We start from the raw sequence: 25,081 nt of genomic DNA, 5'->3' as shown, positions 1-25,081 counted from the left end.
ATGTAGGATGGAAGAACTTACCAATGTCCCAGGTAAGGGGGTTATTCTGTTCCATCTCCCTTTTCCCTATGACATACCAAATACAGGCCATCCAGTGAGCAAGCAAGGCAAACATGGACATGAGAAGCGTGAGAACGATTGTGCTGTGCTGGGAGTAACGATCCAGCTTCTGAAGGAGACGCAACAGGCGGAGCAACCGCACCGTCTTTAGAAGGTGGACAAGGGAAACCTAGGAGAAGATGGAAAGAAAAAACTTGTCAGCAGCTTACTTCTACCACACAGATGTCTTGCTTCAATGAAAGGAAATTCAAAAGCTCTATGAAATTTTGTCTGCTCTTCACAGTTACATAGCTACTAGACTAAATCTTAAGACAGCAGAGAATATCAAAGAAGATGCTTTTAAATATGTGTTTAATTTTGATGTGTAAATCTATAATTACTATTCCTAGTTTAAACCAAAGAAACTTGAAATATTGGGTGATCTTTCCATTAATTTTTTTTATACAGTCTTCTTTCAGATTTAGCTTAAAAATTTGTGTTTGTGAAAAATGTATTTTTCCCAGCTCTAGAAGAGAAATATAATTATCAAACTGACCAATGTTCATTTGATTGTAATATGAAACCACAAAGTAAATATCTCCAAGCACACAATGACTTTCAGTTTCTTCTAACAGTAGACCTAACTGAAATATCTATGAGATTAAACCAGTTTATAATTTACCCTGGAAGAGATGATAACATATATAAGATATTTTGCAGAACAAGGAAGCAGAGAAGTTCAAGAAGACTCAGATTTGTTCTTCTGATTTAAACCTGTGTTCACGGACCCGGGCATATTTTACTGCTCTATACTAAGCTGTAGCCTAAAAAAGCTTGCATTAAAACTTCTAATACCACTTCTTAAAATCCTTAGCTGAAAAATTATCACCTTTCAAGTTTTTGTGGCAAAAGGAGCACCTAATCTGCTCAGCATTGTAACTATACATCAGTTTATGAAATGTATGGGCCTTGGCCTTGGAGGAGTTTCAGCACAAAGCAAGCAGTCTCTGGATGACCCCATCCCTGCCAGGGTGTCCTGCAACCTACATCTAACACCAGAGTGTGCACAGGTCCCAGTTTTGCATGGTATGTATTTGGCTCATGTTTCAGCTGTTGGGTTGAGTTAGCAAAAAATATACAGATTAGGATCCAAATACTTCTATTTTTTTAAGATTAAATAACCATAATTTTCATTAACAGTAAGCTGCTTTTTCCCCCCTTTATTAACGAGACATTAGGATTAATGCCTACTTATATCCTGGCTGATACAGGATACATGCATCAGCTAGAAAAATAACATCAGACTTGACATGTCTTCCCACAGCCCTCCCAGAGCACAGTAATGAGCTCTCTGAAAAGAAAGTCTAAAAGCACAGTTCAATCAATATCCATTTGCTTTTGCTAATCCATAATAACCTGAAGCTCAACCTTTCTGTTTCTGTTATCAAAACTAATAATCTGAAATCTAAATTTTATAGGTGTACATTCACTAACAGCTAAGTCCAAGATGACTAATAAATTCTGCAACATGGGGTATATTTTATTTATTCAAAGACTTAACAACTCATTGATTTTATTCCAATCTCAGGATTTAAGAAGGTGCGAAATCTGAAAAGAAGAAAATTAAAAAAATCTACAAACTTTTTTTTTTTTGGTTACTACAGTTTTGATAATGCATAAGTAATTCTCCCATGAGCTTCTTTTACTGCCCATTGTTTATTGTTTTTTTCTCAAGAACCTTTGCATTTTTTTCTCATGTATATAGCAGAGAAAAAAAGAAAATCAACAAAAACATGACACTTTTTAAAAATATTTTTAAGTTCACTGCTGCAGAGTAAGATCTGACATTGGAGCACACAAACATTTACAAGGTCTTTTCTTCTTGCATTTCTTTTCTCCATCTTATGCCATCCACAGTGTCAGAGAATTAGTTATGTCTGTGGTCATAAGCCCAAGAACATCTGCAAGTCTGGGGCAGAAGGCTGCAAAATATTTGGAGTAATTGCTACGATTGTATTAAAACAATCATATAACTTTTAAATTATAATTATTCTATGAATGATACATAACTATACCAACTGCCTCTGTTTCTGTGGTAGTTCATTTCCCAAAGTCCCATTTCTTCCCTTTTATCAGCTTGTTTGAGCCAAACATGGTTCTCATAACATAATGCACTTAAATGTGCACTCATAACATAAATGGGTCCCTCTTCATGACTGACTTTTAAAGGTGTTGTACCAATATATAAACATATGTATAATGATTGTGTATATAATGATTGTATGTGTGCTATGGCATACACACTGAAGCCTTCATCTTTACATGGGAACCTATGTTCTACTATATCACAACCAAATAATTATAACTTAGGTGAAATTATTTTTTTATTACCTTCCTATAAATAAGAAATTGCAAAAGGACTGTTACAGTGTGCCCTGCCAGTTTTGCCTAAGTTCTGACCATTTTTATTAAGCTACAGAATGCTGGTAGATATAAAGACAGTGAATCATACACTGTAATATTCTTTTTAATGTGGAGATATGTTTCATTTTAAGGCCTAAGGACTGCCTCATTTCAAAATAATTTCTAGCATAAATTTTAACACAGATGTAATTAATCATATGCTATTACACAGCATTTTCTCATTAGTCATGCCAAACACTCTTCTGGTACTCTGTCCAATATGTCATTGGAAGATCTAAAATGCCATCAGGCAGCTTCTTTTTCTATGCCACAAATTTAGAAAGACAAAATGAGGAGTCAGCACTCATACTTGTGCCTGCATAGATCTTGTTTTGCCCACAGATATAAAATCATCAAAATTTTCCACTTTGTTAATCGTTTCAGACTAGCTGGGTTTACCCTTTTCTGTCAAAATGACAGGGACAAAATTTTATCTGAGACTAACACAAACTCCATCAGCATAGTCCTGAGAAGTACTGAGAATAAAGTTGCCACAAACCACTGATTAAATTCTCTCCTCAGAAGAATCATCTCCCACCAAAAAAAAGAATTAATAAGGAAACAAGAATTTTTTATCATTTTTGTCCACCTGATTAGTTGTTTTTTTCTCAAAAAATGATACTCTTGCTCTAATCAACAGTTACTCAGAAAGGAGTAAATTCAATCATTATAACTAGTGCTTAATGGCCTGTTTTTTACTTTGGCAACATTTGACAACACATTTCCACAAATTAAAGGATCCTTTATGTTAGATGAACACAATGATGGAAGTAACTGGGGTCTCGGCATGCTCTGAGGTTAAGCAGGATTGCACCCATGGTCTCAGACCTCTAAAGAGTCCCTGATTTAATGGTAGGGCAGAATCCCTCCAAGGTGTAAAGGCAGTAGAGCCAACTCAAAACAGTTTCACTTTTTTTCTTTCAAAATATATCCAAAGATAGCAAAAGACTCCACAGCATTTACATGCACTCTGGCTCCATCAATCTTCCAACTGGAGTATGACATATACGTGCCATACATACCGAGGTATGTATGGCACTATACCTAGAGCTTCCCTAAAGGTTTGGCCTTTGTGCCGGGGCCTGAACAGCAAAGGATTGAGATGCTCCCTGATGCCCTTTCTCACCGTTCTGTTGAGGCAACATCTGAAAGTCGGTGAAGTGAAAATCTGAGAACAGACATGAGGAAATGGCTTATTAAAGCATAAAGTCTGAAAACAGCAGAATGTGATTGACACCTCCCCCCATTCTTGAAACCGTCAATAGTGATTGTTGTGTTGAGGATTATATTAACAGTTGCCAAGTCTTGTCATGATACGAAATATGATGCAGTAAGGTACTGTGTTCCCATTGAGGAATCACATAGATAACAAATAATGGAGTTTGCTGGGGTGAACGCGGAGTGCAGACTCCAAAATTCTGGATTTGCTCTCAATTACCAGAGGGAAGAGAGGGTTGGCCCTTGACTCTCTACTCTGAGGGGGTCTTTACCATATAGCAGATAGTTACCAAAGCTGGGCCACAGCCAATGAAGGAAGCAGATTGGACCCTGCAAAAATTTTTAACAAGGTGTTTAACCTCTTGAAACAGTCAGGAAACTACGCCTGTCAGTCAATGCTAATTTTAAATCAGCATGGCTATATATCATTTATTATCTGGGGCTTAGTGCTAGTATTCACTACTAAGAGAGGGCAGTTCAGTGTACCCAGATATTCTTAATCACCATATTAGAGATCTTATTATAGGAAAACGTTTAGAAGTACAACAGTCAGGAGATGTATATTAATCATGTTACAGTAGCATTTTTAAAACTGTGACATTTTAACTGTAAAAATTATTATTGGATAATACTTTCTTTTCCAGAATTAAGTACGGAAAGCATATCAGTCCTTCCAATGGAGAACAAAACAAAGATGGGGATTTTGGTTGCTATTTTGTTTGTTTGTTTTGCTTTGGGGTTTTGTTGATTTTTGTTTGGGTCTTTTTACTTTTCTCCTTGAAGGAAAGGGTAAACCTGGTTCATTTAATGAAAAATTCATTCAGAGTTATGCTAGCTGTTTTGTTTTAATGTAAGGGATAAACTGAGATAGTAATGTATATAGAGATTATCCACTGGTTATAAAAAAACAGTGATTCAAGAATATGGAACAATTAACTGTCTGGTTTTAACAGTTACTGCACTAGCATCAGACTGATGGTTCTTAAAGTAACAAATGGAATGAAAACGAAGTTAATTGAAGGAAATGGAACTAAATGATCTCTTTAGGAAAGATCAAAATTCTGAGAATTAGAAAGTGGACAGCTAAAAACCTTAGTCTCTTATGGCAAAGCTCCACAAAATTAAGAAACCTCTACTAACCTTTTTTTTGTAAAAATTAAGCTTTCTGATTTGGAGGGGGAGGGGTTTTTGGTTTTTGCAGGGGGGTTGTTGGTTTCCTTGTTTGTTCTAATTTTGCTTAGTAGATTCTTACTCTACTAAATCTAGCAGGGCTAGCAGAAGAAAAAACTTTATCTTAGCATAAGTAAGCAACACAAACAACAACACGTCATGATTGTGACATCACTTGATGTTAGAACAAACATTTTTCAAAGTAGATTAAGCCTTTTGTCATCACATTTTTAAAAAAGATGAGTTGAAACTAAAGCCAAAGTTAGCAACAACTATAAGCAAAAGGTGTTAGAAGACACAAAAATTGGTAATCATGCTGTAATTTTTACACTAGAATGCCCAGAGGTAAAGAGAAAGAAGATTCCTGGCTGAGTAAGAATGCTGAACATAACAATGAGTTACTTTACCACAGTAAAAATTTATGAATCTGGAAAAATTAAGGACTGAATTTATGAAGCATAAGGGAGCAAAAGCCATAGAAAACTGTGTTTGTGTAATTAAACATGAAGCTAACATAGGTGCAGCTGTTTACAAAGTAATGATAATTGAATTAAAAATTGGGTACATCCAATATGAAAATACACCACAAAGCTGAAAAAGACAGCAAGATATTTTAGTTCATTATGTTTTAGTTTCCAGATCTGGGGAAAAACCCAAAACACATCAACAAACATCTCTTGAAAAAAAAAGAACAATTAAAAAGACAGGTTAGTACTTACCACAGTGACATTGAAAGCATAAAGAAGATCAAAAGGAAGTGCAGCAATTAAATCAATGATAAACCACGTAGTCACGTAGTGGATACAAATAGATCTTGCTTCAAATATAACTTGGCCAGACTTGCTGACATATGTTGTTCGGAAATTTAAAATAATATCTGCTTAACAAAGAAGGAACAGAATCAGAGACAGTGATTTCTTGATTCCTGGGGACAACACCAGGAATCCAGCATAACACTGATTGTTTTTCTTATGCATCACGAATACCAGATGAAGAATCTAATACAGAAACAACAAACCCATAGTGGTAAGAGATCCACATACATAGAGTTAACTAATTGATGTATGATTCTTTGCAAGGAGTAAACAGAATGTTTAAAACATTTATAACTCACTGATTTGAAAGGGAGCTTGAATTAAAAAACACCACCCACACTCATTGCTCTTTAAATTGTACCAAATATTGGTATTTTTCTTAATGAAAAATAAAACTATGACTTCTGCCCATAAAATTTATTTATATTTCTTTTGAAATAAAAGATCATTAATTATTTTATTTAAAAAGTGTAATTAAAACTCTTTTAGTGTCCTCCAGCACAGAGGACAAATGTCATCCTCAAGAATAACTGTTTGTTTATCAACTGAAAACTGCTGAACACACTTTAACAAAAGGCTTTTGGGCTATGGTGGAGGCCACAAAAGTGATATGAATTTCTTGGTGGCTTGTGCATTTTGTATGTTCCTATCTAACAATACAGGATGAGTGTCTTTCAACATGAGATATACTTTTGACGTCTCTTGCTAAAACACATTAAAACTCGAAGAAAAGCTCAGGTCTTGACAACAGAGTCTCAATTATTTTCATGTCCTACAAGACAAAGACTATAATCTGTCCTCAAGCTATGCACCCTGTTTCTACTAACATTAGTGAGAACTACTTGTATAACTTTTGCAATGTCAGAAAAGAGTGCAGCCAACCATTAAGGCTGATGTTTTACAGCAAGACAGCTTTAGGGAAAAAAGATTGATTTGCATTTCTCTCTACATGTTCTTTAGGTAGGCTACATTAAGACTGAGTAAAGTAAGATCTTCAAGCCTGTTAGCCATAATATCCAAAAAGCCAGGTAACAATTTTTTTCCCCACTGAGGGGAAAGAGGGAGATTCAGCACACAGAGAGGATCATGCTGGATCATTTCTCTGGGGTATCAGGAAAGGTTGCTTTAGGATGCATTTGGATCAAATGCCCAGTTCTGGATTTGGAAAATAATTACTTGCCAGGTTTCACTAGCATAAACTTTTTATGCTGTCTTCTGCAGTTTGAAGCTAGACAGTCTGCTATGATCATTTGACATACTCGTTAACCTGTATACTGCTAGTAGTGAACCTATGATATTTTTAACAATTTGATATCTGCCACCTTTGACCCAGTAGAATTGAGTGTCCTAAACTAATGAAATCTTTGGGGGAATTCTCATTTTGCACAGTGTTGATCCTGCAAATTCTTTAAGGTTTCGTGCAAAGCCTTAGCATAAAGTTACCAACACACATATTCAAGGCTATCTAGTTCCATGGACTGAGGTATGGCAAGTTCATGCTTTAAGAACTACTGTTTTCATTCAACTAAATCCTCAGGCTGAACAGAACATATAAGTAATATCAGAGATATAAAAATTTTAGATTACCTCACGAAGTAGTCTCAACTGGCTCTGCACTCTTAAAGCTACAAAAATGTTATGAAATTTTCAATAATACAGTTAAGATGGGAAAATAGCATAATTTTATATGGTTCACACTGACAAGGGAGTCAGTTTAACTCCACAGGTGCTTCACAGAGATAGTTGGTTAATATTCACATTTACAGATCAGTATGGTAGCACCAGTCACATACATAACTACTTCATGCAGATTTGCTTGATAGAGGTAAGAAAGACATGGATATTTACATCACTAGTATTTTGAAACTTCTCATTCTCATTTGTCTCAGAAATTCCAAAGTGTTGTTATCAAAGTCAGAAAAAGGATTTGCTTACTTATTGCACATTAGCATTTATGGAATAACTAAAACTTTAACAGAAATGGAGATAAATTCGTGCTTTAAATTCCCTTAAGACTTCCAGTACACCAAAGGTTTATCAATGTGCACTGCAATTCACTGTTCAAGACTGAAGATATTAGAGGTTTTTCTGCACTGTACCTCTTTTTGCCTTCTTATCAAAGCAATTTAGGACAACAGCACCAGATAATAGTTATATATATGTAACATCAGATAGGAAAGGGTAAGTGCCTCTTTCTGCATCCAACTTATTAGATAAAAGCCCATAGGATGGAGAGCAGGTGTGATCCATCTCATGTATTTCTTGACAGCTTTCTGAGCTATACTTGAGTGTAAACAATTTCTTCTGAGCAGCCTTATTTACAGCTTAACCACTGTGCTAAAGTACTTATTGAGAAAGCTGTAAAGGAAAAAAAAAACAGAACTCCTGAGTCAAGAAACTTCTAAGAGCACAACAAAATCTTTAGTGCAAGTTTAGAGGGTTTAAGGAAGGCCCTTAAGTCATGTATAAACATGACTCTCATGATCTCTTTTTTTTTACAGAGGTTTTTAGTGTGTTTAGCATAGATACACCTTGTGTACTGCCTTTGTGTTAAACACTCACGCATCTTAAGCCAGTTAGGATCTCCTCCTTCCCCAATCACTGCTGTGCAGGTGAGCCTGTGTGGACCTTAAGCGAAGAGTGTCAGTCTGTCAAGAAGCAAGTTATTTTGCTTCTGTCGAAGACAAAGGTGAATTTGACCTGAAAGCACTCCACAGGGAGAACTCAAGATTTCCAATTTCAAGAGGCTTGGAATAAGAAATCGTATCACCTGTACATATTGTGTCCAAAAATGGGCTTCTGCTCCACACACCCTCTTGATCACAACTGCCTGTTGATGCAACTCCCTTTTGCTTTTTGAGTCCTGCTCCTCTGAGTCCAGCTCCTCCTTCTCTTTAGCCTGCAGACCAATCACCTTTCTCTACCATTCCCACACAACAAAAACCAAAAGCCCTGTTAGGCAATAAGTCCCTAAGATGCTCCCAGAGAAAATAAACAGTGAGTCTGTGAAATCCCATGATTTGTCTTCTGGTTGGATCCCATGGCTAACTAGCCCAATCTGCATGGATTCTCTGTCTATTATTTCCACTACTGATAAGGTATGGGCACACATCCATTTAAAAAAAAAAATCTTGTAAGAAATGTGGTATCTCTAAATCTCATGCAAAGATACACTGAAAGATTAAAGGAAATGCATTTTTATAAAAAAAAAAATCCTGTTTTTTCAGCCATTAAATGAATTTAAAATTGTTATCTATATGCAGTTGCAGTTCCTAATTTATTTATACATTTTCCTCCAACTAAGCTCTTATACAGTATGCACATCAGTAATCACCAGAAAACTGGGACCAATATTACCCTAATGTTTTCCAAGTTTACCATTACCATGGCTACACGCTTTTGTAATATTTTCATTTCAAATTTCTGAAGCCAGTAATGTGACCTAACCGAAAAGCTCTAAATGATTACTTTCCTTGAGTGTTCTAACTCCCCTATTCATGACAATTTTCTTTTTCATAAGCTTCCAGTGTGAAAATCCATGCCCTAGCATGATAGCTCAATTCCTAAAAAAAGGCAACTTATTTCATAGTTGGCAACAAGAGATCTGGGAACCCTAAGCAAGCCCTAGGGTTTTGAAACTGTTTTGTGACCTCTCTTGAAGTAAAGCTCTATATGACATGCCACCTCTTCTACCAAGCCATCCCTTTCTAGATTTCTATTGTGCACACATTCACACACAGATACATTCACTCAGTGAATGGTATAAAAACATCGGTGTAAACTGGTGTTCAACAAAGGGAAAAAAATTACTTAAAACAATTTGAGATTCTACTTGGTGCATAATGCAGATTGCTATCCTAAATAATATAACAGGAATGAAAACCATAAACTGATACACACCAAGCTAATCTCTTAATCCTTAAAATAATTTCCAGTATAATACCGCTTTTACAATTTCAAGAGAACAATATGTGTTTTGTATAATCTCAATTCCTAGTCCCTTTTAAAAGAAAAAATTTGGTGTCCAGCTGAACCTCTTCATCCATAAACTGGATTATTTTACCTGAAGCGGTTGATTTTCATGTGATAACAGGTTTTTCTCTCATTAGACTTGATTTAAAAAAAACCAAAACCAAACCTGCTGGGACCAATCATATGATCAAGTTACTGTTTAGGATTAGTCAGGTGATTCAATAACTATCCATGACACACTTCTAGATTTCAGCAAATGCTATGTAATATACCTCAGTTTAACTCTCTTTTACTGGGAAGTAAATGAAGTTGAAAAATCCTGTACCTTTAGGGCAAGTAGTATACATATAAGCAGTAACCAGGGGATTGGGTGACGCACGATGTTTTATTGGACTGCAGTCATTCAGTCCTGTGCTTGAAACTCAGATGATTTAGGTATATTAATCCCATTGGTCTTCAGAGCAGACAGTTACCTACACCACCTCCCTCTTCTAGATGGTGTGACTGACTCTTCTCTAATTTTTTTTATTTTTTTCATTTTCCTTTATGCGATTTTACATGGATTGTCTTTGGCTAGCAATACTTTTCCCAAAGTCCAAGCTCTTTGATCTATCTGATTATTTGAGAGAATGTTATTTAATTATACAAGGACAATGTTATTAGGATCTGGCCAGAGAGCTTTTAGGAAAGATTCCGGGAAATATTAGTACCATATTGCTTGAAGAACATTTTACCTGTCCCTATATCAACTGTTATTGTTTCTTTTCTACTGCTGATATAAACTTAGATGTTCCTAGTAAATCTCCTAGGAGCAATTTATTCAAATGGAAGTGTGATCTTTCAACTCAACGTGTTCCTTCCAGATGTCTATTACCACATTAGCGTGATGATTTTCTTTTAGATGCTGACAGGATAAGGTGAGGGAGATAGCAGTGGGTTTATAGAGGAGAGGAAAGGAAAATAACGCTGATTATACACCATTGCTTAAGAACCTGGGGCACTATGAAGTCAAATAAATTTTGCAAGAATAAAACCAACAGAGATTAAGTACTAATTAACCAAAATGTAAGGACTTTATAGAATAAATATATAATATATAATAAAATACATACTATATAAATAATGATATATCAAAATAATGTCTTTATAACAGCCTATTGCAGCTGCTGAAGGAACAGCATTTTTTTTCTTTTTAATAAAGATATATCAAATGGTGAACAGATACTAAGTAACAGAACATATAAACTATAGAAAATTTGACATCAAAATCAAGACCTGTTTGGGAAAGAGAAAGAAATCGCTGGTAGCCAGGAGGAAGAAAAATTACAGTTTTAGGAAGGAAATTCTAATATGCAGCTTTAGTTCCTTTGTAGTAGTGGGATGCCATTATGAGAAAAGCTATGAATAATCTTGTGGGAAAAACGGATGTATTCAATAAATACTTCTAATCTAATTTTGGGATGAAGCAGAAAAGTATGGTTGTGTCATATTGGATGCCTAACTGATAATCCAGTGTGCCCTAACTAAGAATCATCAGGTAGCAACATTTTGAAACAACAGGACTACTAAATACTTAACAAGATGTCACTTCTGCAACTTGATGAAAAAACCCCAAACAAATAGAAATATGCCCTTTACAAGCCACAGGGGAATAGAGTTGTGAATTCTTCTTCCTCTAGGGTCTTTGAAGAAGAGCTGATGTTCTTCAGGAAAACATGCTTTAGCCAAACAGAAATTAATATTAATAACTGGATTAAATGTACTATCTTTAAGACTGAACTAGATGGTAAAAATTTTTAATTCTTATCAGAATCTTTATTAACTGAAAGGTCATATAAAACTACATACAACTGAAGTCTCAGTCGTATTGTGTTGACGTAAGTAACAGTGAGAAAGAAGCACACAGACCAAATTTTATACTGCTAGAAATTAAAGAAATTAAGTATACCAAGTTATGATGTTTAGGTCCGAATGGACTTGAAATCTAAAACAGAATATCAAGACCCCCTTTTGTACTACCAGGATGGTGTTTTGTTAAGTAGAAAAAATTGTTCTCTTCCACAGCTTAAACAGAAAAAAAAAAGAATCTTATTGAGAAGCATGATCATTAAAGAAAATTATGGAAAAGGATTAGAATTAGTCCTTAAGCAACTGTACATTTTAAACAGCAAAATATGGCTGTCAAATATACCTCTCCCTCCTATTTTTCTTTGTGTGTAACCCCAAATAACATTTTCTCCTGGCCATTAGCATTTCAGAATATTGTGCAAACAACTCCATTCGGCTTGTGTGGACAGTCACAGGGCTTGGGAAACACATTTTAGAGGTACATTGCATCTCCATTGAAATAAGCTATTTTTTAGAAGTCCTATGGATTTAGCTGGATGACTAGAATTCAGATGAACAATAGAAACAGTAAAAGCTACAAATTCTTAAAATCTTCAGCACAAGGATATAACATAGTATCATGTAATATGATGGACTTCTGAAAAAAAAACTTCTGCTGGTGTGGAATGACTATAATTCATAGGCTTTGTTCTGTTAAAGTCACCACTGAATGCACTGAACTGTTTTACCAGTCAAATTTCTCCAGTGAGAAGAGTTTATTTACCATTTGACACCAAGTTGCTCGTCATCGTATAGCACATGAGAAGTGGCACAGTCCCTGTCCTAAGGCAGTGCTATGACATATGTTCTCAGGCTTGATTTATTACTGTTTGAAAAATAAAAACTTTTTTATTGATTTTAATGCAGGAAGATCTAGAGGTATGATGGATCATAGCAGAACTGATTCCCAAAATCTATCTGTAACTGGCAGACTGCTTTGCTCTTCCAAACTGTCTGTTCTTACAGTGGAAAGTAATGGGATGTTGATGTCATATTCAGGTGGAAATACTGTTTTGCTTGGGTAAATTATCCATTAATATAAAAAAATTGAAATCTGAAGGGATTAATAGTTTAAATGGCTACAGTTATAACAAAAGTCACTCCTTCCAGGGGTCAGTGTTAATGCACTAACATGGTATGTTCTATCAAACACTATACTTAGGCTGCTGTGCCCATTAATGTGGACAAGAATGACCAGCATACCAATGTTGAAAAAAGGGGGATTATTTTTAACTCTGTACTGTACTGAGAGCCCATTAATTCAAATCATGAAACTGAACAAAAGATCACAAACCTAACAAAAAAACCCAAAAATCCACATTCTTTTACCTGCTTCTTTGATTTTTAGCCTTTGGGGTCCACCCTTTCAAGTTGCTTTCTTTAGCTATGAGGGTGTTAAACTGAGATTAGCTAATCTCAGTTCCAGTAGCTGGTACACCAGAAAAGCATTACATATCATGACCTTTGTAGTAACATACTAGACGTTGGGAAATTCTTATTTCTTATAAACTATGCTCTGCCTTTTGAAAATAGACTCAATCCATGGACATATTGAATAGTTAAATATATTATATTGACTTTTCTACAAAGATACAGACTTTGGAAACTTGAAAGAAAATCAAAGAGTTAAAAATATTTCTGAAAAATGAACTGCTCACTCTGTCTTGAAAAGAAACTAGTATTTGTGACTGCAGAAGTGTGAAAGTTTCTACATGGGTAACTTTCTTAATAGAACCTGCAGAAATATGGCAGAAAAAAGCAATTGCAAAGACTGAAGAAACATCAGTCATATGACTTAACTTTTCACTAAATTCAATGTGTGTGAAGCAAATTGTTGGGTATGTCATGAACACAATTCACACAAATATTGAGAAAACAATGCAAAGATCAAACAAGTAAAACATTCAGTGAGCAGGGGGATAACTGCTTCATGCACTTAAAATTTTTGACCAGTACCAAGGGGGAAACCTGAAATATTTTTCTCAGAACTTACCTCATGCAGTTTGACAACATTTCACATAGACGTTATCCCTAAATCATTAAATAAAAGAAAGGGAAAAAAGACCACATGCAAACTCACAAAAAATTATAGTAAACTATTAAGTATCTAATAATTTCCTTGGAAATTACCTAGATCATTAATTAAAAGATTTAATCTTATTGAAAAATATGAAAAATATAGTTTTGTTTTACCACTGCGTTATAGGATAGTAAATGTAAATACAAACTTTGTCTGATTGTAGCTACAATGCAGGTCAGTCATACTCTGTATAGGAGGGTGGTTTTAATTTTGCATACCTGCTGAAAGGAAACATAGCACAGTGGAAACTACATAAAAACTGCTACTAATAGCATTTCTGAATGTGTAGATGGACTATAGGTGAAGCAAATGATTTGTCACACTGACTTTTATTTTTTTTTTTTTTACTGTAGCACCACAGCTTAGAGAAAAAAGATGCAGTCAGCCCTTAAGTTGCTCTTAGCACACTTAAGTGCTCAGAAAGCCTATATCACAAGTCTCATTGCAAAATAGGAAGAAGGATAGAAAAATAATATGCCTGACAAGATTCGTTTAGGACAGCTGAGAAGCGGAACAGTGATTGTATTTGCCAGAAGCACAGAGGCCACCAGCTGCCTACCAATCTCTCCCCAGAACATTAAAAAATTACACATGGAAATGCTGCATATTTCAACTTGTATTTATTAATAGAAGTTGAAATATAAGATGACAGTTGCTCCTGTCATGTTACGTGTTTTTTAAACGGCCTTTATCCTGCATAATCTGCTTGTTTTCTTTTAGATATTACTTCACAAAATCAGATTTTGGAATGCAGCCTGTGCAGTACTTCTTGGCTTTTACCTTTAATTTTGATGGTATTTGGCACGATACATAAGGATCACTTCCTGTAAGCAGTTCAAAAGCAGCTTACATCAATGTCATTCATTCTGGCCTCAGGAAAAGCAGGAGTGCTCAGATGAGCACTTTTCTTGGCTTAACCGTAAGGAATCTCCGCACTTCAGGGGTAGTAAGTGACATTTTGTAGTAATGATTTCTTAAATCTTTGGTTAGATCTACAAGCAGACATTTTTCCATTCTATGAGAAGCTGGCTACTGATGTTTAACAACAACATCACACTTCTGCAAATTAAGAGAAGGAGTCAGCAGAGCCAATACAAGTAAAATTTGCAGGGTACCTCCATCATCATAATATTTATCTGCATCTACCTGAAGATACAGAAATGTTTTCATGAAATAATCACTTCTTATGTCTTATACTTGTCTCCTTTATGCCAGGTGGATGTTTCTGTGCATGGAAACAGCATCTAGTATGCAGACAAGAATCTGTTCTTGCACAAGGTGTGCAAGGAAGCTTATTGGAAAAATGTCTAACATTATTGTGGTCTTGCCTATCTCAGTTTGATGCTTTGAGTGAGAATCTTTAGGAAATTTATTACTGTTTTTCAGCATAAATATTTTTTATTGTTTGTTCATGTTACTATGTAATCCATAGACCACGGACATTTCATTATGACCTTCCCTCTCAAATACTAGGTATATCAACAATGTCAGTCTGCTTTCAAGTTTTCTTCATATGCTTTCACAGATGAGACCATTTGTTGCTCAGAAATAAATTCCCAGAGACAATTTCAAACCAATCCCTTGGTGTTTACCTGAATTTTAGCATACTATGGCCTGAAAGCACACTTTCTTAAACATGGTTCAAAACACTTCCAAAATGCACAAGTTCTTTCAGATACGAGGTTCCCTAGACACAGATTTGGTTCTGTGCACTGGCAAAGATAGGAAATTTTAATTATTATAATAACGATAAACAACATGAGAGAAAAAAGAAAGCAAACCTTCAAATTTAAAGCAATATAATGAAATCTATAGCATTTAATACTTCCTCATCTTTTTCCAACAAATTTCATTCAAAATATGTTATTTTCAGTACAGTAATATGCACACTTAAATGATTGTGTAAATCATCAATGATGGTATGAATCTCTACTGGGTTTATGTCATATTTTTAAATCTCTACACATTAAACATCTGAGACTTAAGGACTTCATATGATTTAAAACAGTTTTTTAATGATTTTGAGTCATTTACATTTGTGATAGATACTTAAAGGGCCCACAAGTCTCTTTAATCTACAGTATCATGCTGCACAAATCCAAGTTTCAGGGCTTCAAAACATACTGCTTTAAAAAAACCCAGAAATTGCTGCTAAAACACTTCGTTAAATAGCATTTAACTAGAGAGAGAAATACACATACAAACAGAAGAAATCTTAGTAATCATGATCAGTTTTCTCTCTTGAAAGTGCAAGCCATAGATAAAGTCCTCAGGTGAGAGTATGTGCGCAGAGAGTGTAGAAAGGGATGGGTATGTGCTTTTTTTTCCACAGGCAGCAAATTAGTACATTTTAGAAAATCACTTAAAATAATCTTGCCAGTGTGTTTATAAAAAGTCTAATTTTACAGCTATAATTAATATCTAGTGTTTGTCTTATACAAAAAACTAGATGATCCACAAAGAGAAAACTGAGCACTTCTCTCTATTGTTGCTCCTGGCCACCTTAGAATACAAAAAGACACCTTTGATCTTATTCATCAAATAATGCATTACTATTAGCCTGAAAGCCAATAGATATTTTTGCTGAACCATGGCATTGATCTCAACTCCTGTTGAAGGCATCCTATTCAAATAATCCTGTGAGTGACCAATAAAGTATTGATAATTTTTTACGCATTGTTACTTTCTACAATTAAGATGTTCAACAATGTTTTAAAAATGCAAAACAGATAGAGAAAGACAATATATGAAAACTGGAATGAAACTGTTGCAGAAATAAAAACACCACACTGGATAGTTATGTAAGAGTAATAGTTATGCAATCAGGAGATTGTAACTAATTAAATGGAATGAACTTGGTGAGAGATTCTCCCATCTTTTTTCTCCAGAAGACAGAAAAATTTACAAATATTGTTGAAAATTAACCAAGATCCATTATGCTTCTTAGAAATATCAAAACTTTAGGCTCCAGACATACCTATCCACAAATGAAGGATGCAGGTACTGCATAGGCAAATACAGGGACATAAACTTTTAAGCAAATATTGCAATAAAGCAGGTAATATCCCTCACTAGCTGAAACATTTCTTAAGATAATTATTTTTGTGTTTGTTTAAATACATTAATGCTAAAAAAGTTTTCTCTGCACCTATTTATGATTTTTGAATACATGAAACAGACAAAAATCTATAAATCTAAACTCTATCTTTGGTTAGAGGAAACAAAAGATTTATTTACAGGAGGATGTTAGAGAATATTTGCACACATTACAAAGAATAACAGATGTGAAAGTACTCTCAAACATCACATCACACAAGTTATCAAAGCACTACCATATACAGGAAAGATCAAGTACAAAATTTAACTTAATTTGAGAAGACTTAATTACGTTTCCCCTTCAACCTCTCCCCCCAAAGCATCACAAAATGGGTTGTTATTATAATTTTTTATCTTTTGGCTACGTGTTAGAGAACTTTAAAGGTTAAAGCAGTTAAACCTTTAGCTAGATCTACTCTTTTCTCATAAATAATTTAATTCATATCAACACTCTAACTCGTAAGCAACCCAAGTAAGGACAACACTTCTATACGCACTATTTTTATCATGCTTAAGCACAGGCTGACACACATGGTCAGTCTTGGATAAGACTAAAAGATTTTTTAGCCACTAAACTTATTCAAAGTCTTCTGCCTAAAGGAAACCCTTAGCATCTACCCTGTTATGTTGCTTGAACTTATGTACAGACAATACCTCTACCCCCTATTATTATGTTTTTTATTGTCATGTCTTCATGCCCTTGGATAACACAGCTAAAAAACAAAGACCATGTCAAGTCCAAATAAATGTTCATGTTTATAAAAGGAGTATTACTCTACATGCTGCGAAATCTAAATAAAATCAAAGAAGATAAACTCAGTCTTTCTTCAGTCCATGACTACTGTTGTGATACCTCAATCCATGATTACAGAGCTGTAATACAACTGAAGACCCTATCTCAGATAGACCTTCCCACTGACTTTCTGAGGCAGCAGCATAAGAAGAATTTTACTCAGCGTTCCTCACTGACTTTTCTCAGAGCACACAGGTCATCCATCAAAGATGTGCTTGTTGGAGCCACAGTGCAACAAATGCCCTGAAACTTATACTGAAATTTAAGTATGCTGTCAATCTTTCTACTTTCAATATAGTTACACATGTTCTGAGACATATTAATTCAACATTTTATTGGACAAGGTACTATGGGGAGATTATTATAAACACACTATTTTCTTTAAATTCACTGCAGAGATTTAAATGTAGTATGAGAATGTCCTGAAAATACTCCATAAACCTTTCCTCAGAGCTACAGATTTTAAAACAGGTAATAACTTTAGAAACAATGATTCTGGAGAAAATTGAGCCATTATTCAAACTGTGGGGGAGGAATATTGGTATGCTACAGTACAGTGCTTGTGGTTACCAGCAACATGATTAGGAAAAGTCTTTTCTAGTACTTCATACACATTTCTTTGAAGGTGTTTAGTTACAACCATGGTTTAATTTCCTGGATGATAGACCTAAAAGTCTCACAGGAAAATATGAAGTAAAATTTCAGAAAATCTTTTTAATTTTATTTTTCTTACCCAGCTACTCTATTATCATTGCTTTTGAGTTACTAATATAACGACTCCGTATTTCCAGCAAAATATGTAACCAGAAAAGTAACACTGAGCAGTACACCATCATACTTCGAATGAATACTACACTCTATAAATCAATTAGATACAGATTATACTCTCGTATTTATATTCAAATAAACACACTTATAACACAAACCAGTTATCTACACTGATGTAGGATGAAGGTTACAACCATTATTAAAATATCGTAACTTTGAGTCTACTTTTTTTATAGTGCTGCCCAGGTACATCAAGTGGAATTATTTATTTTGTATTCTTTAAAATGGAACATAGATTAATTTATGATTGACTAGACTCATAACCTCGCTCTTTTTATGTAAGACAAAAGATGATCCTTGATGATCTGCATTGCACAATGTAAGTTTCTTACTGCAGTGCTTGAGTACCTTTGAATGTGAATTGTTTGCATTAACATGAAAGAGACCACCAAGATCTAACAGTGATCTAAAAAAGGAAAATTAGATTGTAAATATAATGAAAAAACAATGACCAAAGGAGGAAACAAATATTTATCCATCATAACATCTGATTCTTCCATCAGTCATATTGCCTACTAGTCTTACTCTCTACAGTAAAGCTGACAGAAATGAACAAACTTTTCAAAATTTTCACAAGAAAATCTTCTGTTAAACTAAAGACATTTGGAGTTACTGTTTAGTGTTTATGATGTTTCAGTTTTCTTTATTTTTCCTAGAGAAGATAATAACATTGCTTTTAATGCTTAAGCTAAGCTGCATTTTTTCATGAAAAAAATAAAGTGGAAAAGAAGGTTCTAATCTGAGAGCGATTTTATTCTTTTGTTAATTTTTTTTCTCTTTCAGAACCCATCCAAAGCCTTTTCATATTCAAGAAAGACATACTCAGCTTGGCTTATTTTTTAAAAATAATAGCTTCTCCACCTGCCTATTATCAACAGATCTGAGCTATGGTTTGTCAGTGTGACAGCAATGAGTGGTATTATAACAGTAAAAACTTGGGGAAAAATCTGTTTGACTTTATTCAGAAATTCTTTTCCATATTCAGAAAGAAAAAGTTAATACATATTAACTTTTAAAAGTTAATTACATATTCAGAAAAAAAAGTTAATACAGAAAAAAAATCTTAGCTACGAAGTCACTATTAGATATGACCTTGTTTCTTTTTAATTCTTTTAAGATATAAGAATTAAATCCATCATGGAAATAAAAAGTTTAGAGAATGGACCACATGACAAACTCCAACTTCTTAAATTCTAACCCCGTTGTCAGTATAGCTTACTGATACTGTACATTTGCATTATTGTAGTATGGGTTTTAATTTATGTCATTAGTTTTTAAAATCTACTCATCTTCAGCTTGTGGTCCAGGGCTCTTCTAAGTATCTGTGAAAAATAATCTTAAAAAAAAAAAAGGACATTATGGGCAAAACTGTAGTGATTTCAGGGCACATCCCTATATTGGGAAGGTTTAGGCATCGACAGTGTGAAACAAGGGTCTTCAATCTTCCTTGAGATCAAAGGTCTCTTTAGAGTAACAGCCAATTTAGAGGAAAAAAAAAGAAAAAGGGGAAAAAAAGTGATCTAAAGTTCAGAAAAAAATATCAAGCTATACAGCTAAAATTGATTTCTTCAAAGTCAGGAAAGTGGTGATTATTTCCTTTTCTAAATTATATATCCTGTGAAAATCCTAAATGTCAAAACAGAGATCCCAAACAAATCCCAAACATATCTTACCGATGATAAAGAGAATTTCCACTGCAATGTCACTGACAGTTGTGCTTCGAGTTGTAGACAGCTCATCATGGCCAATAAAGGAAACATTGTAAGGTACAGTTACAGCAACATAAAACGTTGCCAGTAAAATAAGCCAGTCCCAGCCAGCTTTAAAAGTGCTAAAATGCAAAAGTATGAATTTGGATTTTTTTGCATCTGAGACTTTGTATTCTGGAAATGCTGGTTTATCTACAAAAACATTCTGAAAAAGAAAGAAAAAAATTAAATGAGACAAATCAATAATTTGATCACACAGAAGCATTTCTTCCAATGCAGTCAGTAGGTGTGGTCGGTTTTTTATTTTTGTTTTTTTTTTTTTTTTACAAAAGCATGATGAAATATAACATACTCATATGCAGGCAAGAACTAATGCTATTTTTTTTTCTTCCTAATGTAGTCCTCACACTTATTTAGACAGATGGTTCTGTTCATGGAATAACTTTTGTGAATGTTGGACAGAAAGAGGATTAATGAGGTACAGATTAAAGAGAATGAAGAGGGGACTGAATCTGGCAAACTATTTCTTCCTCTGTTGGATTAATTCTGACTGAAGAACAATGTTATTTCTTTAGTCAGATAGGTCAGAACTTCATATATGCAAGGACGTAGTATTGCAAATAGAAACATATAGAAAGGAATAGGTGGTACTGAAGATAAAACATCCTTCCTATACATATTTTAGAGCTGTGAGCAGGTTTTTTCAGACTAGCTTTAGCTTCGTTCCATGGGCTAAACAGTACCAGTACTTGGAGTACCTCTCCTGATTTAGTTTCATCTATGGCAATCCAGTTCATGTGAACCAAATTAGTAGGAATAACTTTTTGATTCTCTTTAAAATTGCACTCCTGATCTAAACCAAAATGCTAAGGTGTATCCACCATAAATAACTCCAGAACTGACTACCTTCAACATTAGACTATACCTATCTTTGTCTTGAGTCTTTGTCTAACTAGCTATGTTTTCTGCAACCAAGACTTCAGTGTTAAGCATCAGCTTTAGAAATTCTTAGCTTTCATCTTTCACAGTTTTAACAAAAACATCTACTCTCCCGAAAAGCAGCATGTGGGACATGAACCCTCATGTATTACTTACTAACAAAATTCTGCTCACTGTCACTGTGCTCCTGGTTAGTGCTGTTCCAGTAACAGAGCCTCACAAAACACTCTTGTGTATTCAGCAAGCTAAAATTACTTCTGATCTTGAAGTTATTCAACATGAAAATAAAATTCCAAAACCTGCATGACTGTGGACTTAACAACATTTGCCTTGTCACAGCCCTTCTCTTTGTGTGTTTCCTTTGAAATACTGATGTCATTGCCTTCCCTACTCTTGGTTCTCACTCATGAATCAAAGTGGCTGAATTCTCACCATTGTTAGCTTCAGCTCATTTTTAATCACAGAAAAGAAAATGTTCCCCTTATTATTTCCAATCCATAGCTAAAAAATCAATATACTAAAATTAGTAAATTAGTCTCAGAATAAATGTTTTAAAATGGTACAATAACATCTGTGCTAGGATTTTGACAGCACAGGTAAGTCACCAAAAGCTATTTAAAAGTCATGTTCCTAAAAAATATTATCGTATTACTGTGCAATGAAAATGTCCCTGGAAGATCTGGTCATATTTTGGCAGGTATTTTTATTATTAAACTTTTTCAACATTAAACATTTTTAGCTCTTTTTTAACATTTTTCAACATTTAATATTTATATTCAGTGGAAGTGACTATATGCCCTATGAGATATATTCCAGTTGTGTATTTTCATGTCTTTAATCTATACCAAGTTTTTTCTGCTTTAATTTCTAATGTAATAATATTTAGGAGGATGTAGCTGCACTGCTGCTTAATTTTGGTAACCAATAAAAGGAACATGCCCGGTGGCAGATCATCTTTCAGGGTGTTCATGTTCTGTATCTGTTGGTTATTTTTTCCATTGTCTGTCTTTCATCCTCCCCTACTCATTAAAAAAAAAAAAAGAAAGAACAAAACAAGACCATTTTCTTGTTTCTCTGTCAAAGATTTTAGCTTTTTTAAGCTAATGATATACAAACAAGAGACTAACTACTGTTTTGAGATTTTAAGAAAAACTGGTTTTGCTACCCCTGCTTCTAACAACTATATGTTGGAACAGGCTCTCTAATATTATTTTAGCAAATTTTTATGTGAACATACTGATTTCATATGTATCTTTATCTTCCCTCTGCATTAACTTTTCTCCTGAGACGTAGTTCCACAGAGCAGGAGAGTTATTTTTTCTCATGAGCATTTCCTTAGAAGTCTTTCTGTTGCTATATTGTTGGCTTTGTCTATTGTTTGATTTGGTGTTAACAACATTCATAGGATGTTTTGTGAATTTATTAGTTATAGTTACTGGGGGAACACAGAATTAATTTAAAGAAAGAAATATTACTACTTCTGCTAGGAAATGAAAAGATGAATATACTCAGCACAAAGTTGGAGAAATTAGCATCAAAATGACATGTGACCTTTTGGAGCTTAATCACATGGAGATTTTCAGCTACAGCAATACCTTGAATTTCTTCATTATCTTTTCAGCAAATAGTAATAAATGAAATGAAGTTATTGGGATGATAAGGCAAATTGGAACCTAAAATTAAGTTCTGAGAAACTTTATAATGTGGCTTTCCTGGCATTAAGTAAATATCTGTTTACAGTATGACTAAATGCAGTCTTGCTGTATGGTAACAAATACCATAGTAGGCAGAACTGCACTTAAGTGAAATGCATTCTAATCCTTTTGCCACTGTAAAATTATGGCTCAGATATTTCTCAGGTACTCAGTGACCTTTTGCAGTCCTTTTAAATGCTTGGGTTTTTTTTTAAGACAGTGAAAAGAGTACATTTTTGAAAAAAAAAATACAAGAGAAGAAGTACACATACATTATTAATTTTTAATTTGTTCTTCTCTCTTCTTTGTAGATGTCCAGAGATATGATAAAGGACAGCTCTACTCCTTCTGCGCGCTGACTCAAAATGCGACCCTGCTCTTCCTCTTCCTTTCCATTTTTCTGCAGAACAAAAGTGAAAGTTCATTAAAGATCAGGAAATAGCACTTTAAGCTTTGGGACCTGAACTACTGACATTTCAGACATCGGTAGAAATGTAAATATTACACACACCTTTTCTTTTGCTTAATCTTTTGCAGTAAAGAGACAAAAATGCCCTCTCCTGAAGGGCAAATAAAAATCACTGTGAAGTTTTAATTGCCAAATGCCTTCACACAACTCAGAAGCAATTAATAACAACATATGATTTCATAGATAAGATAAAGGTACTCTCTACTGTGACAGAAAGTAGTGATTACTGACCAGAGGGAAGCATAACCACTTAAAATATCCTTGAGGTGGTCCTACTCTCTTATTTCAGGGAAAGAAAAAAAAATCTTGTGATGTACTTCTTAAAAACGAAGAGTCTGACTTGTACTAGGCTCCCAGTATGTCAGAATATGCTAATTTGTAAGGCTGCTCATTAGTAATAACGAATTCTTACATTCACGCATTTAGATTTCTTTTCCCACCACATGGTCACTGGCAAAATTACTTGTCACATTCCTTGGTGACATGAAACCCATTAAGAGTAAAGACTGAATATTATTTTGGAAAGCTTTGTGGTTTTTACCTCTATTCAGATGTCTGTAATTGTCAATCATGGGAACAAATTTTGTTCTTGTTTATAAAGCAGTAAATTCAAAGTTACTCCAGTGACTCTGATGGAATTACAGTGAATTGATGCCAGAGTAAATGAAAGCAGACATTTTGTGATGTGTCAGGATTAGGAAAAAAGAAATTATGGGAATAAAGGAAAAAGCCTTCTGTCAAGGAGGTTTAATTAAAGTCAATTCAATGCATACAAATTAAGGGGAAAAATTAACAATACCCAAAACTAATTAGCAGAGACAGAAATTAACAACAAGCAAAATAGCTACATTTGAAACCTGCCTAGAAAAGCAAGAAAGATTTGTATTATAGAAGATTGATATATTTTTGGTTTAACAACACAAAACCACACATAACAAAAAGTGTAGGAAGATAAACTTTCCAAACTTCTCAGTGAAGAATGTTTCATGTAATTCATGCAAGAGTACACTCTAGTTCAGGATTTTTTTACATGTCAGTAAGAAGAAGGGGGAAAACAAGACAAAGAAGAAAAAAAATAAGAAAAAAACCTTTGCATTGTAAAGCCAAATAACTACTCAAAAGTTGAAGGAGGTAGATGGAGAAGCCTCATACTTTTCCATCTCCATCACATACAGGTATCAGCTAAAATGAAGAAAGATAGAACAAAAAGCACTATTTCAGAAAAGATCAGCTAAATTAATGTTGGTTTAAAAAAAATCTCTCAATCATCAAACTATTTAAAACTCAAACTAAATTTTAAACATTATTAAATTCTGGGTAAGAATAAAGTGCTTACCAGCTTCTCTGAGCAAAAATGAATGTAAGTCTATTGAATTGAGTCTGCACTGTAGTATTGGTCAAAATAGTAGTCTGTTTTTGTCATATGACTTTGAAATTCTCTTTAAAACTATTTACAGGCCTTTCTTTTTTTCCCTTTCTCAAACTCATGTGCCTTTTAAAATATATTTTTTAAATACGTCCTTTCAGTAGCTCCTTTTTACAGAATCATATACAACTTTCAAGATATGGATACACAATTGCCTGATACAATAGTGTAATAATCCCCTCAGGTTTTTTTCTTAATAACTCCTAATCTCAAATGTTCCTTTTTCTCGCATGCTGAGCACATAGTTGAAAGCTGTCCATAATTCCACCTCTTTCCAGAAAGGCGATGGAGACAGTCAATGCCATGAGATTACAGAGACAGACAATGTACACATATTAAGTTAAAGTAGTTTCTTTTTCTTCCATATATTTATCGACAGAGATTTTTCATTTTCTATGCACTTTTTAAATGAGAACAGGTTCCTTATAAGATTTTAAATTTTATATGCCAGCAGCCTGATAACATTTGCCTTTAGACAGATTC

General features: G+C 34.2%; 1 protein-coding gene across 2 annotated transcripts in view; it reads right to left on the bottom strand.

Moving 5' to 3' along the window:
* Positions 1–25,081, bottom strand: part of KCNH8 (potassium voltage-gated channel subfamily H member 8) — a 179,414-nt gene that overhangs the window by 71,032 nt on the left and 83,301 nt on the right. For both annotated transcript variants that reach the window (XM_017827407.1, XM_017827408.1), the window contains 4 exons: positions 22,976–23,103; positions 20,035–20,275; positions 5,610–5,767; positions 22–229 (listed from right to left, as the gene is read on the bottom strand). In XM_017827407.1, the coding sequence (XP_017682896.1) occupies positions 22–229; positions 5,610–5,767; positions 20,035–20,275; positions 22,976–23,103 (735 nt within the window). The remainder of the gene's footprint in view (positions 1–21; positions 230–5,609; positions 5,768–20,034; positions 20,276–22,975; positions 23,104–25,081) is intronic.

This window comes from Lepidothrix coronata, unplaced genomic scaffold (genome assembly GCF_001604755.1).
Source record: "Lepidothrix coronata isolate B3197 unplaced genomic scaffold, Lepidothrix_coronata-1.0 Scaffold139, whole genome shotgun sequence".
Lineage (NCBI taxonomy): Eukaryota > Metazoa > Chordata > Aves > Passeriformes > Pipridae > Lepidothrix > Lepidothrix coronata.
Note: the sequence above shows the minus strand (reverse complement) of the source record. Positions and strands in the feature narration are given on the sequence as shown.